At 41.2% G+C, this 19,085-nt stretch overlaps 2 protein-coding genes across 2 annotated transcripts; both read left to right on the forward strand.

Annotated features, from left to right (window-relative positions):
- The first annotated feature begins 8 nt into the window (after window positions 1-8).
- LOC121950697 (ankyrin repeat and SOCS box protein 15) lies at window positions 9-7,614 on the forward strand. Its single transcript, XM_042496775.2, has 10 exons — window positions 9-91; window positions 881-976; window positions 1,079-1,116; window positions 2,274-2,405; window positions 2,523-2,681; window positions 3,857-4,102; window positions 4,185-4,356; window positions 4,940-5,483; window positions 6,394-6,547; window positions 6,646-7,614. Exons 2-10 carry the CDS (start codon window positions 885-887, stop codon window positions 6,801-6,803), a joined length of 1,695 nt encoding a protein of 564 aa, XP_042352709.2. The 5' UTR covers window positions 9-91; window positions 881-884; the 3' UTR covers window positions 6,804-7,614.
- A 4,736-nt stretch (window positions 7,615-12,350) lies between these two features.
- On the forward strand, window positions 12,351-17,558 carry lmod2a (leiomodin 2 (cardiac) a). Its single transcript, XM_042496505.2, has 3 exons — window positions 12,351-12,828; window positions 14,787-16,013; window positions 17,309-17,558. Exons 1-3 carry the CDS (start codon window positions 12,559-12,561, stop codon window positions 17,327-17,329), a joined length of 1,518 nt encoding a protein of 505 aa, XP_042352439.2. The 5' UTR covers window positions 12,351-12,558; the 3' UTR covers window positions 17,330-17,558.
- Window positions 17,559-19,085: the final 1,527 nt, after the last annotated feature.

Here is a 19,085-nt window from a genome sequence, read left to right on the forward strand (position 1 = left end):
TGTGCGCAGAGGGGGAGGGCCGTCAGCCATGAAACAAACACTGTGCCGCTGCTGCTTCGTCCTATGACTCCAACACTGACACATTTATCAGGTGAGACTGATTCGATGTGGGTTTTATCACGTTACAGGTGTTTTTTGCGAGTTCTCCTGTTGAGAATGATGTAAAACCGATAAGATTGTGTATTTGGTGGCATATCTGATCAACTGAAACAAGGTCAGGGGTCAAATTGTCCTGAAAATAGAGCTGATAGCAAAACAAGAGCTTGAGAAAGAGAAAGAGTGCTCATTTAAACTGTAAGTTTGTCAGTTTTCTGCAAACAAAATGAAACTGTTGAATGTGTCTCTGTGATCACACAGCAGTCTGCTCGCAGAGACACCAGAGCTGTGTCCCAGTTCCACACCAAATGCCAAAGGTCCAGTCAGACCGGCATTTTTAACTGCAGTATTTCTGATCGGCATCATTCAGTAGAATCACTCCTGCGTGCAGAGACAAAGTAAATCCATGCAGAACTTTTGCATCAAATCTAAGGACAAAAACTTGAATAAACTATGAGGAGTTTGGTTAGATATTCAGTGTAGGCGGGTTTCCATTACAGATCTGCACTAAATTTAAGCCATATTTTCGAAATGTTGATAAAACACAATTGCGAGATGCGAGTGTAACTTTTTTTTTTTGCGTTAAATGGGATTTTTTTTCAAAATTGACACATTTCTATTAGCCACATTTTATATTTGCAATTTCAATTTGCACAATTTGAGGGTAAATGTTGGTGTTACTTTGAAGATTAATCACAAGGATTTTAAGTTTGAGGTTTAATTCAGCAGAAACTAATGTGATTTCTTGAGCTGAAGTTGTGTGTGTGTACCTGTATGACATCAGAAGGATGGACGCAGCTGACGACGTGGACGAAGACGAACTTCTTCATTACGACGTTCAGATGAGCATCCAGGACTCGATTCAGAGAAATCTAACGGGGTCAGGGAGGTTCAACAACACGACTTCAACATTTATATCACAAAGTTTAACATGTTTCATTTTTCTAAATATTTACCTTTGTTTTCCCGTTTGTACGTTCAGGAGTGACGCTCTGAAGCTCACGGGGGCCATCAAACGAGGTAAAGACTCGAATCCTGGTGTGGTTAGAAAATCCAACCTGGCTGCAGTGTGAACTTCAATAAACAGTCAGATTTTGTCAGTTTCACTGACTGCGAAATAAAATAATGCACTTCATTTGCAAGTCTGAAAACTGAAGTCAATGTTGAAGTGGCTTAAAACTGTTCTTTCAAATGGCCAGCAGAGGGCGACGCCACTGGTTGCAAACATCCTGTATGTCACGAAAAACGAGGACATGAGTGTCAAATTCCTGAGATTATCTGAAGGTGGACTCAGATGCATTCATGCCTTACAAACAGAAACTGAGGAAACACTAAAAACCAGAGGCAGGATAAAATTTATAGATGGGAAGATAAAAAATCACTTAATAAATAAAATAAATTTGAATAAATAAATAAATAATAATAATAAATAAAATACTCTAAACAGTAGATAAGAGGTAACTAAAAGGTTAACATTACAAAGTAAGATAATAAATAAATAAATAAATAAATATGTTGAAAATAATTTTTTAAAAAAAAAAATTCGTAAAACACACTAAAATGTATAAATAAATACAAGGACACTTTCACTAACAAAAGTGAAAAAGAATTACTGTATCTCCCCCATAATTTAAATTGATCACAAAATTTAACAGGTTCTTCCTCGGCCAATAGTTTTCCCTCATCCTGCAGGAAACAAACTGCAGTTCCTCTGACGGCCACTTGAGGCCGGCTCCAAAACAGAGTGGACCATGTTAAAGTGCACAACTTAAAAGCAGAAATAAATACGTTTACAGCCTGATACAAAAAACTGTTTTCGTCTTTATAGCTAATTTCAACATTCATGACGACTGTATGGGGGGTGAATTTTCATATAACTTCAATGTTTACATTTTATTAAAGCCAAAATTCAGGCAAAATTAAGGGTGTGTACACCAAATGAGAAAATACCTTTTGGGAGAATTATGATCATCCCTCCTGTAGAGTTCAAGAGATTCGGACAATCTTTGATAGGAAGCACTGAAGCTGCAGCGGTGACTTCGATTTGGGCTGCACTTTAATCAAAATTTGCTCTCTTTGTGAGGAAATCTTCAGGATTGCTTTTTGGCATAAAAGTGGAAGGACGTGACATCGTCTCACTTGTTCAACTGAAAAAATAACCGTAAATGTCCCTGCAGGCGACATGTTGGCACTGCAGGAGCTCTGTGATTTCCCAGCAGCCTTCAGTCAGGTGGACGAGAGCGGCTGGTATCCTCTGCATAGGGCGGCGGTCCAACCTCAGGTCCTGGTCCTGGAGACGGTGCTGTACGGTGGGTAAGAGGTCCGCACTTTTATCTCACAAAGCAGCTGTCGATGATGCACGCTGGACATGTAAAAACTGAGCTGAATTTGGTCAAATAATATTGATTTTTTGTTGTGTGCTGCAGCGTCTTTCAGTCTGACTCTGGAGGAAAAGACTTCGGAGGGGGAGACCTTCTTGACTTTGGCGGTGAAAGCCGGTTTGGTGGAAAACGTGAAAATGCTGCTGAACCACGGAGCTTCGCCTCACACGACCAACAGCAAGAACGAATCGCCTCTGCTGTTAGGTCAGAACACCGCCCCTCAATCAGCAGGCGGATTTCCACCACAGATTTGTACAAAATTTGAGCGATATTTTTGCAATGTCGTTAACTGCATTTCCACCGAGTGATGTTCGCTTACTTCTACTCTGGCAATAACACTCCAGTAACCATGGCGATGGATGTTCAAAACATTAGCAGCTTTATTTCTATTGCAGCCACCAAACTAGCCGTCATTATTTTCAATCCAAGGCCATGTAGGCCTGTTATGAAGCCATAATGGAAAGGCGAGGCCCTTATACGTGGGAGTGGCCACCTATGAGGGATTTCTGGGAGCTGATAGTCCACGATTTCACAGAGGAGTTATGGATTCAAAACTTCCGGATGATCCGCTTAACTTTTAAAGAGTTATGTGATGCAATAACAGCTCTTGCAGCTCCGGCTGCATCATGAGGGAGCCAGTTCCTACTGACAAGCACACAGACACAGCATCATGTGACCTAGAAAAGACTAAAAAGAGTTTCCATTGCAGTTTTGCAAAATCTGTCTTTTTTAATCCACCTAATGCGAGCGTAAAAACATTTTTTGCAATAAATGGGAGTTTTTTTTCTTAATTAACTTGTTTCCATTAAGCCTATTTTATATTCCCAATTTCAATTTGCACAATATTAGGGTGAATGGAAACCCATCTACTGTGGCCCCTTTCAGCCTGTTGCCATTCCAAAGCCGTCAAATACCGGCGCTGTTGAGGTGCGTTTGGCTTTAGATCCCAGTGCAACAAGCCAACCTGTGCATCTGCATGGTTCACCACTGGACGTCGTAAGGTTGAAACGCTGCCGGTAACAACATAATGTTAGGAGAGCAAGGGATCGAACAAACCCTGGACTTTGTTGAAGGAGTCCCATCTAAATGTGATGTTTTTATTTTCTACACCTTACCATGTGCCTCTTGCCTAAACCTGACCATCTGTGCCAACATGTGCTTTTGTTGACGTCCTAACATTGATCGCCATGTGCTTTTATTTCCTAAACATAACCACATGATTCGTAATCCTATCATGTGCTTGTGACATCATAGAGGGATGCCGAGAGCATAATATGTTGACACAGAAGTCCACGGAAAAGCAGCAAAACATGTGACAACTTTGAGTGACAGTCCCTCTTTGGTAGGCTCCATTCTGTCCTCTGGTGTCGTCCCTGCAGCAGTCAGAGGCGAATCCCATCAGATGGTTTCCAGTCTGATCGCTGCAGGGGCTCGGGTGGAGCAGGTGTGTCTGAAAAAGTGGACGGCCGTGCACGAGGCCTCCAGGGCCGGCTGCGTTCGTGTCATGGAGCTCCTGTTGCAGAACGGAGGTCGTGTCTCTGAGACAGACCAGCACGGAGTGACTCCTCTGGGCATCGCTGCAGAGTACAGCCACTCTGAAGTCCTGGAGCTCCTCATCAAACACGGTGAACTTCAAATCTGGTCACTTTTAAACCCGTCTTTTTGCTCCGTCTCCGAAATAATTTTTTTCTGTTTTGACATTAAAAGGTGCTGATGTAAACGCCCAGGCGCCAAATGGCGACAGCGTCCTGTACGACGCTGCAGGTTCGGGGAATCCAGACTGTATCAACATCCTGCTGCAGCACGGAGCGAATCCCAACATCCGCAACCTGAGCTCCCAGCTGCCCCTCCACCACGCCGCGTACGAGGGACACTACCTGTGAGTGAGTCCCTGTTACACAGCTGCTGGCACTTTTTTTGGGAATGCAGACTTAAGGCAGGGACTCTAAACTTGCTTTGGTTGGGGACCAGTCACAGCAGCCTCGTGCTTGTTTCTAGGATTTTAGGATATTTCGAGGATTTTAGGTCATTTCTAGGGATTTGGGACATTTCTCAAAGTTTAGGAAATTTCTAGGATTTCTTTTTCTTCTTGGATTTAAGGATGTTTCTTGAATATTAGAAGGTTTCTCTGATTTTGGATAATTTCTTAGATTTTAGGACATTTCTAGGATTTTAGGAAATTTGAAAGACTTTAGGACATTTCTCAGATTTCAGGATGTTTCTCACATTTTAGAACATTTCTAGTATTTTATTGCATTTTGATGATTTATCCAATTTTTTCAATTTTAGGACATTTTTAGTTTTTCAGGACTTTTGTGGGATTTTAGGACATTTCTTGGATTTTAGGACATTTCTTGCTTTAAGGGAGCCTGTTTGATCTGAAAATACCTCATTTTGCTAACATTTCTGAATGTCTTTTCTTCAAGTTCAGTCTGTGACAGACTACTTATTTTCTCCATCAGAGCTTTGAGGATTTTGATCCCGATCACCACTCGACGGGCCCTGCGGCTGTCGGGCCACAGTCCCGTACACTCTGCCGCTGACGGGGGCCACACTCACTGCCTGGAGCTCCTGCTGCAGAAAGGCTTCGACGTCAATGCGCAGTTAGCCCCTCACATCTCTGACAATTATGGAGACATGAGAAGAAGCCCGCTGTACTTTGCCGTCTCCAACGGGGACGCGACCTGCACCCAGATTCTGCTGAAGTCTGGAGCCAAACCGGACCTGGACCCGCTGCGCTGCCTCCTGGTGGCGGTCAGGTCGGGGCGCTATGAGATCGTGAAGCTGCTGCTGGCGGCCAAAGCAGATGTGAACTGTTACTTCACCATGTTGAACGACACGGTGTTTCCCACGGCGCTGCAGTACTGCCTGAAGGACGAGGTGATGATGAGGCTGCTGCTCAACAACGGCTACGATGCCGAGAAGTGTTTCTGTTGCAACCACGAGGACGACTGGGACGACCTGAGCGAGTCCGCTTACTCACAAGATCAAGAGAAAAAAGTTGCTGTGAGTTCCTCTCTTAGCGTAGAAGTAAAATCACTTTTCTAAGTACAAAACTCACAAAAAACACTTTTCCTGATATGTGCAAAACCGATCAGAGCGTGTGTCTCAACCGTAGTATTTTTAAGAGCTTTGAGATTTCATAAAACCACAAATACCTCCTGTTCTTTTACGTATTTGTCACATAGGAACTAGGAATTGTTTTTGTACTTTTAGTACACAGAAGGTGCCAGAGTGCATAAAACATCATTGAAATAGAGCTTGCTGATCACACAAAGTGCCAGTGGAGGATCCCCCACACCCCCAACAGAGGTCCTCGGTAAACCCCTAATGTCCTAAAATCCTAGAAATCTCCTAAAATCCTAAAAATGTCCCACAATCTTAGCAATGTCCTAATATCCTAGAAACACCTAAAATCCTAGAAATCTCCAAAGATCCTAAAAACATCCTAAAATCCTATTAATGCCCTAAAATTGGAAAAATGTCCCACAATCCCGGAAACGTCCTAAAATCCTAGAAATGTCATAAAATCCTATAACATCCTGAAATCCTTGAAACATTTGAAAATCCTGGAAATGTCTTACGATGCTAAAAACATCCTAAAATCCTAGAAACTTCCTGAAGTCCGAAAAGCGTCCTCAAATCCCCCAAAAGTCCTAAAATCCTAGAAATTTCCTTAAATCCTAGAAATGTTTTACAACTCCAGAAACACCCTAAAGTCCTAGAATGTCCTTAAATCCTTGAAATGTCTCAAAAATCTAAAAAATGTCCTAAAATCCTGGAAACATGTATGGGGCTGCTGCTTCTGGCTCCTGGCCTCCCGTCATTTTGCAAAAATGTGGCCCCTTAAAAAAACATGTTGAGTTTAACAGCACAAATACCTGTCTGAGTCCAGTTATGTCCTTTCTTCGTCCAGTTTTGTGATTTCGTCAGCGTCTCCTGGCTGGTGAACCTGGTGGGCCGAATCGTGTCGATCCTCCTGGAGTACGTCGGTCAGGTTTCGCTCTGCGGAAAACTGACCAAGATCCTGGAGAGACACAAGGAGTGGCCTCACATTCACAGGACAACACGTGAGTTAACTCTCGTTAATCAGCTGCAGGATCCAGGAGACGTACCTGACGCGTTTCCCGTCACTCTGGTCTAACCCGCTGTCCTCTGTGGTCTCCAGGTAACCCTCGCTCCCTGTCTCACCTGAGCAGAGTGGTGATCAGGAGACACCTGAGCTGCAGCGCTCTGATGTCCGTCCAGCTGCCCAACAGACTGAAGGACTACCTGCTGTTCAAAGAGAACGACCTGTACGCCAAAATCATCTGCAGGGAGGACTGAGGACACGGCCATCAATACTTTATCTCCTGGGTCTTAAATTTTGGTGATGAGTTTGTGTTTTATTACCTGTAACAGGGCCTGTATTTAGCAAATATCTGAATTACACGTAAAAATGCTCTAAAGAGCCAATGTAGGAGGAAAACAGCGTGAAAACGGATCATGTATGACTGTAAGTGACTTTTTCCACATTGTTTTAAAGGGGCATTACGGCTATTATCACTTTTATCGTCATGTGAGGTAACTCAGATTTCTGGGACTCAAGTGTTGGATAAAAGAGTTTCTTTACTGTGAATCTTTTTTTGTTTGTAAAACATAACAGACCAGCCAGGTGATGTTCAGAGCATTAGAGAAGGGACGGTTCATTATTTATTTTCATTTCATTCATTTCTTTAATTTTCATATTTTTAGGGGAAGGGGTGGTGCAGATAAAATATACATTTGTAAGCATTAGGGAGGGTCTATCTGTCTGTCTGTCTGTCTTATAAAATGTCTTATTTATCTCTTATAAAATTGCTGTAAGCACAATGGAAGTAAAAAAACAGAAGTCCAATCAATTTGTTGATTTTAACAAACAAGGAGGAAAATGTTTGCGTCAACAGGAAATTGGAAAAAAAGTTTGCCCTATAATGTAATTAAATATGTAAAATTAGAAACTAAAATAAGGCTGTTATAAATATATAAATAAAGGTCTGGGGGTAAATAAAGGCCATGGTAACTAAGAATTCAGTATAAAGAAATACGTGTTTTCTGTCACATTTCTAACAGTTGTAAATACATTTGTGCTGTTTTTTATTAAAACTTTGTGTTATTATTATGCATTTGCCTTGGAATCATTAATGTTTGTACAACATTTTGGGCCAAATCATGTGTTAGATGTGGAGATATTTTACTGGAGAATAAGTTAGCATGTGTGACCTGCTGTGATCTGTGAAGTCTTTAATCCTTCGTAGCAAATTGGCTCAAAAGAGACAACGAGAAACATAAGAAAAAAATTACTGAAAAAATAGCAAGAAATTGGTTTTAAAAAAAGTCCAAGCAAATTACCTAAAAACCTGTGAAGAAAGAAAGAAAGAATAAAAAAAACCCATCATTTTGCTCTATTTTAATATATATATATATATATATATATATATACAAAAAATATATATTTTGCTTGAGCTCTTTCAAAAAATGGGAAGAAGGTAATTAGCAATGAAAGAATATATTACCCCATATTAGCATGACATTTGTAAAAACTACCTTAAAAATAAATTTAAAAAAATGAATGAATAATGTAAAAAAAAAAAAAAACCCAACTAACAGAAATGACCTGGAAAATGGCTTAAAATTATCATAATTTTGTACCATCATTTTAAATTGTAATTATGATAATTATAGATTGTTTGTGTACTTTTATCCTTACACATTTTACCCTCGCTTTTTTTTTTACTATTATAAATTCTTTTAATTTCTTGTAATTATTAATTCTTGAATTAAGAATTTTTGAAAAGCATCTGAAAGCTATGTCACTTTAGGTTTCAAAGGGTTAAAATTTGTACTTTTTTTTTTTTTTTTATCACATTTTAAGACAATCTATTGAATAACTGTTGAGCTATTTCAGGCTGGACCAAAAGTGTTGGACTGAAATTGGGTTCTGTCTCCATCTAGTGGTCATTAGAGGAACTGCGGCTGAACAAACATTGAGCCGTAGCAGTTTCAGATGGCACCGAACAACAACAACAACACGCTGAGAGCGAAAACAGCGAGGTGTGAGCTGCTTCCTCTGGCTGACAGACGGTTGAAAGCAGATCAACTCTAAATTTAACCTTCTGACCCGCAGAAACATCAACAACAACAATGCGGCTCCACATTCTGGCGGGTCACCCGAGAACCTGATAACGGACAGAGGTCACATTGTTTTGAACAACCTCCAAAAGTGTCGACACGCGCTGCGAGCCGGGTCAGGTCTGTGAAGCAGCAGGTGTGTTAATGTGCTAAAACAAAGCCGAGCACGAAAGATTACAGCCAGACAATAAAACGAGGTGTATGTGACATATCACGGGATTTTCAGGTGACATAACAACTCATCCAGCAGCCACACTGTCAGCGGCTGGCTGTGTGTCTGTCTGATTCATTTAAACACACATTAACCCTTTGAGACTAAGCAAATAAGCTGGGAAGGCAATGAGAAAAAAAAGAGCCAAAAAATAGCAAGAAAAAAAAAGTAAGAAAAAAAATATCTGGAAATTATTTAAAAATATGAATATAATAAGACAAAAATAAAAATCAAAAATACACTGAGGATAATCCTCCCAGAAATTATCTGGAATAAGTGCTTAAAAGTGATAAAATGTTTTAAACAAATTTAAATTTGAAATTCTGATGATTATATATACATTTTCCCTAGCTCTTTTTCTTTTTTTCTCCAGACATTTTACCCTAGTTTGGTCAATGACCTTCCACGTCTGTTGATGACGTTTTAGGTCGTCCTCCAGCGTCAAAATATGACGTGCTGGGATACCGCTACAGAAATGCAGGCGGTGGGATGATGTCATGCTGAGAAGACGCAATTAGGCACCAACGTCACTGATGGTTAAATTTAGGCAAAAAGGGCTGATGGTAAAGTGTAGAAAACACACACACACACGCGCACACACACACACACACACACACACACACACACACACACACACACACACACACACACACAAACACACACACACACACACACACACAGGACTGTCAAAGATCTACGCTGCCAGCCGCCGGTGTCTCCACATGTCTGCTCCGCTCTCATTCTACGCCGGTGTTCCCGTTTATTTTTGGCGATAATTGAAAATCCCATTCAAAAATCCCGTAAGATTTTTGACGAGGGAACCAGTGCGATGCTAACTTCATCATTTCACCGCTCTGTCATCGACGTCAGTTTGTGACCAGTTGGGAGTGAGAATGTGTTGTAGCTTAAAAAAAATAAAATAAAATGTTATACTTTAAACCATCTGAAACAGGAACAAACAGGCTTGATTTCTTCAAGAACACAGGAAAAAATAGCAATCAAAGAAGAAATGACCCAAAAATAAGCAAGAGCAGCAACAGTAAAAATGAAAATTAGCTTTAAAAATATTTCTAAAAAGAAAGAAAAAAAATCCACAAAAATATATTTTCACAAAAAAATAGTGCTTACAAATTATCTTAACTTTGTAACATAATTTAAATTGTGATAATGATAATTAAAAATACAGTTTTCACTTGCTTCCTTCCCCCAATTTTACCTTTAAAGTAGCTGTGGAGCCGCCAAGCATCAAGAGCCTGAGAGAAAAAAATAAAAACAGCGTTAAAAAATGTTTGCATTGAGGTTTGATTGAAATCTTTATGTCAAACTTTTTTTTCCCCAAGACCATAAACATACAAACCAACAAAATAACAGTGTATTAAAAAAGAGAGAGAAAAAAGAAAGAAACTGAAAAAAGACACAGCGAAATTCAATGTTAAAAAAGGAGTAAGAAGAAGTTAAAACAAAATCTGAATTCACACACATACACACACATATATACATACATAAACATTCAAATAAACTGTATGTGACTGTAACCGAATACGCCCTACAGGTTTACAGGTTTAAAATCATGGAGCAGTGTAATAAAATAATAAATAAATGAAGTTACTGACTGTAGTAGATTAACTCTGCACATTAATTTTGTGGAAATTAAGAGAAAACTGCTGAAAAACTGCAGGAAAGAATATCCAGTTTTGGATTTTATGTGGTTAAACGTGCAGAAACCACCAGTCGGGCCCTTTGTTTTGCAACCGAGCGTGTTTCCATTCTCACCGCGGAGCCGCACAGCTGGATGACTGATGCTTATCGGCAGTAATCCAGGTCCGGGGGTCAGATTTACAGCAGATTTAGGATGAGAGTGATGTTATGTCACTCGCAGTCTTTTCACTTCAGACTCGTAACATGAAACGACTTCCAAGCAGCATGTTAAACACGCTGCAGTGATGGAGGCGTGTTGATATCGCGCTCTGATGGACGTCTTGGCAACCAAACAACAAACCGTGTAAAGGAGCAGTGTGGAGGATTACAGAGGATCTGGAGGCAGAAATGGAATTTAATATTCATAACGATGATTTTACGAGATATAATCACCTGAAACAAAGAAAACTGTTTTTGTTACCTCAGAATGAGCTTTACATGACTGGAGGCCAGTCGCTGCAGCAACATACATGTTTCTGGGATTTTAGGACATTTCAAGGATTTAAGGACATTTCAAGGATTTAGGAACATTTCTAGGATTTAAGGACATTTCAAGGATTAAAAGAAACTTCTTGGATTTAAGACATTTCTAAGATTCAGGAACGTTTTTCAAAATTTAGGATGTTTCTAGGATTTTAGATTTTTAAGATGTTTATAGGATTTAAAGATGCTTTTAGGATTTAGGGATTTTTTTGGAGTTTAGGACACTTCTTGGAATTTAATACATTTCTAGTATTTTAGGACTTTTCTCAGAGTCTATGACATTTCTAGTATTTTAGGGTGTTTCTAGGATTTTAGGACATTTCTATGGATGTTTTTAGGATTTAAGGATGGTTTTAGGATATAAGGGCATTTCAAGGAGTTTATAAGTATAGTTTTTAAGACATTTCTAGGATTTTAGGACGTTTCTGAGACTCTTCTAACTATTTCCACATTTCTAGAGGATTTAAAGACAGAAATGTTGGTACGGAGCGCCCGTGATTAAAAAAAAACATTGACATGTTATGAATGAATCTTAATAGCATCACTGTTAACACGTTGACACTTAAAGTCCTACTTTTTACGTTATCTGAAGCCCCAGTAAGTTCTCGAAACTCTCGAAACTAAATCACCATTAGATGCCTCTAAATTCTTCACACTGCTCCTTTTAGTGACTTCTTGTTCATGTTGGCTTGAAAGTTGCGTTTAATATTTGTTATTGGTGATCAGCAACTAAACGGATTCGAGCTGAGACTTCTTTACGTATTGTCCTTCAATTTTCATTTTTTGGACAAAGTCCTTTATCCCTGCAGTTAAACTTTCTTGATTGGCATTGCATTAGGTTTTGATCTTGATGTGGTAGATTGTGGAGATCGAAACCGGCCACTGCTTTACGTTTGTTTCCCCAAACGTCCGTTATAAAGTCGAGTATTATTCGAAAGAGTCTTTGAACTCGGCCTGTCCTGACTGGATGTTGTTTGTGTTCTGGTGTAAACAGCATCAGACCTCCTCTGCCAGCCGGCGCTGCTCTGCACATAATCCCACCTTCCTCCGGGAGAACAAGTGTTTTCCTGACAACACCACAACCACGGCGTGTTACTGAGTCCCCACGCGTTACGTAATGCCGCAGAGCTCAATCTCCGATGTCTCCCTGCGGCGTTTTGTCCCCTTCCCTTCTTTCAAGGCACGAGTCGCTGATGAGCTTTCAGCACAGGCCACTCAGAGGACTCGCATTCCTGCAGTAAGCCTATCTCACTGACCCCCCCACCCGACACCCTAAAAAAAGACAGCACCATCAGCGGCACGGCGGCCCTCCCCTTCCTCCCCGTCAGGCTGGGGGCAGTAGATGAACAAGAACTGTCTGATTCGCCACCAGTCGTCCACAGCATCCCTGATGTGAAGGAACCTGATGGAGGACAAGTCAATGAGACGATTCACACAGAAAAACAACTAAAGGAAGATTTTATCAAGTAGAGGAGATAAAAGTGCAAGAAGATCGAGAGACTTACGTGTTCAGAGCGTCCTAAAAACAAGTGCAGAACCATGAGTACCTTTGGGTACCGCAGGGAGCTGAAGAAGTACGAGGAGGTGGACGAAGACGAGCTGCTGGCCACTTTGTCCTCCGAGGAGCTCCAGGAGCTGGAGAGGGAGCTGGTCGACTTTGACGACAACGTCCCCATCGGCCTCAGGCAGAAAGACCAGACCGCCAAAATCCCCACGGGAAACTTTGACAGGGACGCTCTGCTGAAATATTGGGAGGACGAGAACAAGAAGCTGCTGGAGAACGAGAAGAAGGAGTCCAACACTGGACAGGTGAGTGGGGACATCGAGACTCTGTCTGCAAGTTAACACATTTAAGGCACCAAATCTGCATGTTTTAATTACCGGATTAAAGGGATTGACAGATTATCGGCCTGGCTGATTATTGGGGTCGATATTTGGCATTTTGCCGATTGTTCGAATCGGCATTTTGTTTTAATGATCACAGATAAAACTTATTAATCATAAAGTGCAAAGAAAGTGTCAGCATGGGAGGAACTTCAGAGGGGTATTTTTATGAATTCATATTTTATTTAGATTTTCATTTTATAAAAAAAATGCTGGGAACTTGTTTATTTTTTTATTCTCTGCTATGGTAAGATTTTTACTCATTTACCACACAAACACACTCACTGCCTCTCTCTCACACACACACAGTACGGATATACGCATCAAAATAAGACGCTCTAGGTACCCTCCTGAGTCTGTTTTGGACGTCCACGGATGTCGTGTCTATTTACGCTTGTTTCATGCATTGTGTCTTTTTAAAATAAACTTCCGATTTTCACAAGAAATGTAGTTTCTGTTCGTTACATGTGTAACTCTGCCTTCTTCCAGCCTTAACTTAAATGGTTAAATTACCTGAGGGCGGTGGAAAAAGCACAAGAAAATCTTCTCAGTATCATTGCCATTTTTTAATATCCACCTCATCAACAGGACGACTCAACTTCACACAGCTCTCTCATTTCCCTCCTTCACGCAAAAACATATCCATGCACCCAAAGGGGAGGCGCACCACACAAAGTAGTTCCTTATTCTAACTAAAAGCACGAGCAACTCAAAACAATATATGAATATATGAATAAAGAAAGATTATTTACCAAATAAAACAAAATTTCACAAAATAAAACTCATCTTACACATGCACAATCTTTTTCAAAATAAACTGACAACATAGTACAACTATTTGACAATTATTTTAAAACTATTTGTTTTAAAGCAGCAACAAAAGCACATGGCTATGTTGAGAAAAAATGGTTTGGCGTAAAATTTACATGGAAACTTAAGAGCAGGCTCTGACGTAAAAGTCCAGAGTTTGTTTGATCGGTCCATGTCCCCCTCCCAATGAGTCAAAGAGTATCACACCGCTGCAGACGGTGCCTTCTACTGACGTCCACTGACAAAACATCGGCATTTGATGACTTGATTTGTAACTCGCTGCTTCTTAAACTGACGCACTCGGCAGACGCTAACATCAGGGGCGGCGTTCAGTGAGTCGGCCGTGAGAACGGTCTGCGCCAACACGCACAGCACTTTAAGTAATGAACCGATTTAAAGGACGAGACTAAACGGTCTCACTCTGACAAAAAAAGACTCGTCTGGATCAACACCCAGACGGCACTTTTGGAAAAATAATAAAATCAGAAAACAGATTCAGTTTCACCGGGATTAAAGGAGAACTCCAACAATTTCTCACATGACGATCAGTTTACTCGTCAGGGTTGGTCCCATTCAGCCTGTGAAAACATTTCTTTAGTGTCTGGTGCAGGAGGAAATAACCCAGATGATGTCACAGTGATGTAGTATTCAGTGTTTTTGGAGCTTGACCTATAATATGGATTAAAAGTGAGAACGTCTCCATCCTCCATCATTGGAGTCTACATCCAATGCAAGAAATAAAGTCATCTTTGTGCATGTTTGGCCACAAATCAGATTTTGATATGGAGCTTTCTGCTTTAAGACCAAAGTGTCAATTTATGTTGTCCTCTTTAATTTCAGATGCATATTTAATGTGTATTGAAACATAAACTCACTATAATGATGCAGAAAGTGTCACATGTATCCAGTTCTCTAAAACGTGTTGGTGGAAAACAGGTCTAAAAATAAAGACTGTCGGAGAAATGCCAGCTTTAATGACTGTCTGCCAGCGTTGGAGAGGGTTCCTAATTAAAAGTCAGAGGCTGGAGAATGTCAGGGTTCGACCTAATTTTCTGTCCTGTTGTCGTGTGCAGGAAGGACGCCAAGATAAGAGCAGAGGAGAGCGAGTGACAGTGACCAGCAGTGATGCCGGCAAGACTGCGGATAGCGACAGGAAGAAGATTTCACCGAAGGCGAAGAAAGTCCAGAGCGTCTTCTGCAAAAATGATGTGAAGGAAGACGAGGCAGAAAAAAAGGACGAGTGTAAAAAGGAGGCTCCGATCAGGATTAAATGTCCTCAGAAGAACAGTCTGTCAAAAGGCTCGAGGAGCGAATCGAGGAGGAGTGAAACCACAGATCAAAACCTGAACGCAACCTCCGACAGAGCGAGCGGGAACCCGATCGCCATCGATGAGACTCTGGAGCAGATCCGGTGCAACGACCCCACCGTGAAAGAGGTCAACCTCAACAACATCGAGGACATTTCCCAGGAAACCCTGCTACGTTTCGCAGAGGCCCTGTGCACAAACACTCACGTCCACGTTTTTAGTCTCGCAAACACCCACGCAGACGACCGGGTCGCCTTGGCCATCTCCAAGATGCTCCGTGAGAACCGCTTCATCAGAAACCTGAACATCGAGTCAAACTTCGTGTCCGGTCAGGGCATCCTGGCCCTGCTGGCGGCGCTGCAGCACAACCGGACGCTGGTGGAGCTTCGCTTCCACAACCAGAGGCACATGTGCGGGGGGAAGGTGGAGATGGAGATGGTCCAGCTGCTGAGGGAAAACACAACTCTGCTCAAGCTCGGTTACCAGTTCGACCTCCCGGGCCCGAGGATAACAGCAACCAGCATCCTGACGCGCAACCAGGACCAAGAGCGCCAGAGGAGGCTTCAACAGAGGAAGGAGCAGAGTCCGACAGACGTGTCGGGACAAAATCCTGGTTCATCTGCAGAAAACAGACCACCGAAGAAACCGTCACAATCTTCTAAGACTGTTGAAAATCAGAACAGGAATCCTCCTCCTCCTCCTCCTCCATCTTTAGACCTACCGACGAGGAAGATCTCCGAAATGGTCAAACAGCACGAAAGCTCGAACAGCACGAAGACTCAGTCGAACCAAAAGAAACCAAAGTCAAAGAAGCTCAAGAACGGTGCCAACGAAAAGGAGAGCGCAGATATTCTCAAAGACCTGAAGAACGCCTTGAAGCCGTCACTGCAGAAGAGACGCGACGAACCGTCGCACCTTCCGCCGCCACAGAGATCGAGCCGCGACGACCTGATGGCGGCGATTCGTGGGAGCAGCATCGGGTCCTTAAAAAGGGTAAGACTTCCTATGAGTTGAATTTAGGACTTGATTGACAAATTTTGTTTTGCTGGAGTGAAAGCATCAAAGACATAATTTCGCCTCCAAAAGCCATCAGACCCCCTCAGTGCGAACGCCTGCTGTCACCAGACGACAGCCTCTGTCATTCCCCGACTCTCTGACGGGTTATAAATAGTTTGACTTCTTCACCGCTGTTTGATAAGACTGATAGCTGCTGGGAAGAGAGCAGATGAGAGTTGTTCAGATTCCCAGCAGGTTTAGAGAGCTTTAAACGCAATGCAGTAGCTCCAAAGTGCTCTGAAAGGACAGTGACGGACAAACAGGACAAATATCAGGACAATTTGTGCAAAATAAGTTTCATCTGTGACTTTCACAAAGTTGATATTTAAATAATTTGATCTGATTATAACATCATAGCTATTATGATCTCACAGGAGTCAAAACAATGCATCTCCTAAACAGACTTCCCTAAATTAATCAGCCACCAACCATGAAAGAAGGTCCTTCAAACGTACAACGCCTCATTGGCACTATTTGTTGCTGCAAACCACAGAAACGTTACGTTTGACCTCTGCAGTCCACTGCTTGACCCCAACAAACAACGAAAAACTGTTGTTGGAGTGAATGCAATATCTAAAGAAGTCCTGGAGGGAACGTCTCCACCTCTATTAATGATGAACTGACGAAACTTGGCGGTCAAAGGTCAAAGGTGAGGTCACTAGCTGTGTTTACAAAGAGATTGTGCTATAAGGCCGCAATAAAGTCATCGTTTTTACCCCCCTTTGCATTTTTACACAGAATCAACCAATGGCAGCATCGTTCACCTAAAAAAGTGCTGATACTGAAAAAATATATATGTATTTATTTTACTATATTTTGTTTTTTTTAACAATGTTTTAAACATATAATTACTGTATTTATAAATAGAATTTTCTGGACATTTCCCCCCATATTTTGGACATTTTCTAATAATCCTCCCCTCTTTTTTTAAACTCATTTTTTAGGTAATTTTCTTGTCACCAACTCACTAATTAAAAAGTTAAAGTTAAAGGGTTAAAAAGTTTGTGAAATGCATCTGAATGCAGTGCAAGAAAACTGACACTGATCCAGGTTTTAAAGAGTTAAGCCCCTTATAGCCTTTGATGAAGGAAGAAAGTCACCAGTTCTTTCCTTTGAGAGAAAACAAAAGACAGAAGACCAGCGCCCTCTGTCCTGCCCAGGTTTTAAATGTCCTTTTTTTGTCTTCTTGTTAATGTTAAACGTGCTATAACTCAACATGTGTTTCGTTTCAGGTGGATCTGTCGCAGGCCTGAACTCACCTGCTGATCACACCTGAACTCTTCTCACTTTGTATTGAAATATTTCATTTTTACTTCACACTGAAAGTGTCACTTTTTAACAGTATCTTATTTAACTCCTCACACGGCGTAGCAGCAGACTGCATTTCTGTATGTTTCGGACGTTATTGTTGTATTTTGTTACTGTGTGAAACCGACTGTGAAAACTGACGTGTTGAGAAATAAAGTTAATGTTCTGACTTCAGTTTTCTAACATTTCTTTCTCGTTCACATAAGAGTTTATTCTTTAGATTTCTTTGGACTCAGGATCAGAATAAAATACTTGTTTTATTAAAGTTGTTTCGCAGATTAAAAAAAGTGCTTTGGTTAAATTTAAATTAGTTAAACTACAAAGGCTAATGTGGCCTTGAGGTACCCCTGGGAATTTTTTCGTTGATACCACAAGCACTCTTTTTGGTTTCGTTTGTCCACGACAGTCTTTTTTTCCAAACTCCCTGATTTTGATTTCATTGAAGCATCCAAACATTTTCTTCTGTCAGTCTCTTCATGTCCTGCTTTGAAATGAAACTTATGAGTTCATTTATTTTTTTACGTGTGTCTCTGATTTTTTTAGTTTAAATATATTTTGGCAGTTTTTCTTCAGCAGAGACAGCAGAGGTACAGACAGGAAGCGAGGAGGATTACAAACGATACGCAGGAGTTCAGACGGTTACTAACATACGAAACAGTAAAGTCTTCATCAGGACCTTGTTCAGACAGATATCTTTTAAACACATTGTTGTAATTCATACAAGAGCTTCACATGTTGTGTCCTCAGAGGAGGATCAGCTCTGTGTGTTCTGTAATAAAGACTCTTACAGAGGGATTAAACTCCACCGCAAACTCACACAGAGAGCAGCTCTGTGAGCTGACTGCAGCAGCTGCAGCTTACTGTCTGCACACGCACGCACGCACGCAAATACACACACACATGCGCGCGCACACACACGCACACACACACACACACACACACACACACACACACACACACACATTGTGTATTCACACTGAAGAAAAGAAGAAAGCGACAATATAAATGGGCTGGATGAACCTGCATGCAGCAGGTGTCAGACAATTGAAACTCGCATTGAAAGTGTTCTAGACAAAATGACTGATCGTGGTTAAAACCGACCTCGTCCTTCAGACCTCTTTCTAAACGGCGAGCATGATGAAAGCGTTCAAGAGTCTAATGGACTGTAACTGTTTTCTGTGCAGTTAGGTCGACGCAGCCGAGTCGACAGAAGAAAACGTTGGTATATATGTTTCTGCAAACCACAAATATGTAACATCTGTAGACTGTTTTATATATATGAAATTATATATTTTTAAATAAGCTGATGTTGTCACTGGGAGGAGGAGGGGATGATGGATCGCGTGATTTCTAGGCGATAAGTCACCAAGCTGCAGAAAACCAGACCAACATAAATAAAACTGGCTGTGTTTTAGTGAGCTGTTGCTGTTTCCTGCAGCTTTTTAAATATTAAATTGAAAAAAAAAAAAACATCTGTGTTTCTTAAGAATAACCACAATCAGGTTTTTAGCGCCTCCGGCTGAAGACGGCACTGGAATACAACACCCGGGTGAACTGGCAAGATGCAATGTTACACCAGCAATAATTACCATCCATCTCCTCCTAAGCAGCTAAAACATCGATCTAAATGAGTTTAAAAAGAGAGACTGAATAAATGATAAGTCTCCTGCGTGACGATGATGTCACATGGACACACCAACA

This window comes from Plectropomus leopardus, chromosome 7 (assembly GCF_026936395.1).
Source record: "Plectropomus leopardus strain MGB_pleo_1.0 chromosome 7, ASM2693639v1, whole genome shotgun sequence".
Classification (NCBI taxonomy): Eukaryota; Metazoa; Chordata; class Actinopteri; order Perciformes; family Serranidae; genus Plectropomus; species Plectropomus leopardus.

What these genes read in the sequence shown, in the direction of transcription:
- LOC121950697 (XM_042496775.2), top strand. Translation starts at nt 885, where the DNA reads ATGGACGCAGCTGACGACGTGGACGAAGACGAACTTCTTCATTACGAC. An exon ending in CCTGGAGACGGTGCTGTACG is followed by an intron (nt 2,406 to 2,522) that starts GTGGGTAAGAGG and finishes TGTGTGCTGCAG; the next exon opens with CGTCTTTCAGTCTGACTCTG. An exon ending in TCACATTCACAGGACAACAC is followed by an intron (nt 6,548 to 6,645) that starts GTGAGTTAACTC and finishes TGTGGTCTCCAG; the next exon opens with GTAACCCTCGCTCCCTGTCT.
- lmod2a (XM_042496505.2), top strand. Translation starts at nt 12,559, where the DNA reads ATGAGTACCTTTGGGTACCGCAGGGAGCTGAAGAAGTACGAGGAGGTG. An exon ending in AGGAGTCCAACACTGGACAG is followed by an intron (nt 12,829 to 14,786) that starts GTGAGTGGGGAC and finishes TGTCGTGTGCAG; the next exon opens with GAAGGACGCCAAGATAAGAG. An exon ending in GCATCGGGTCCTTAAAAAGG is followed by an intron (nt 16,014 to 17,308) that starts GTAAGACTTCCT and finishes GTTTCGTTTCAG; the next exon opens with GTGGATCTGTCGCAGGCCTG.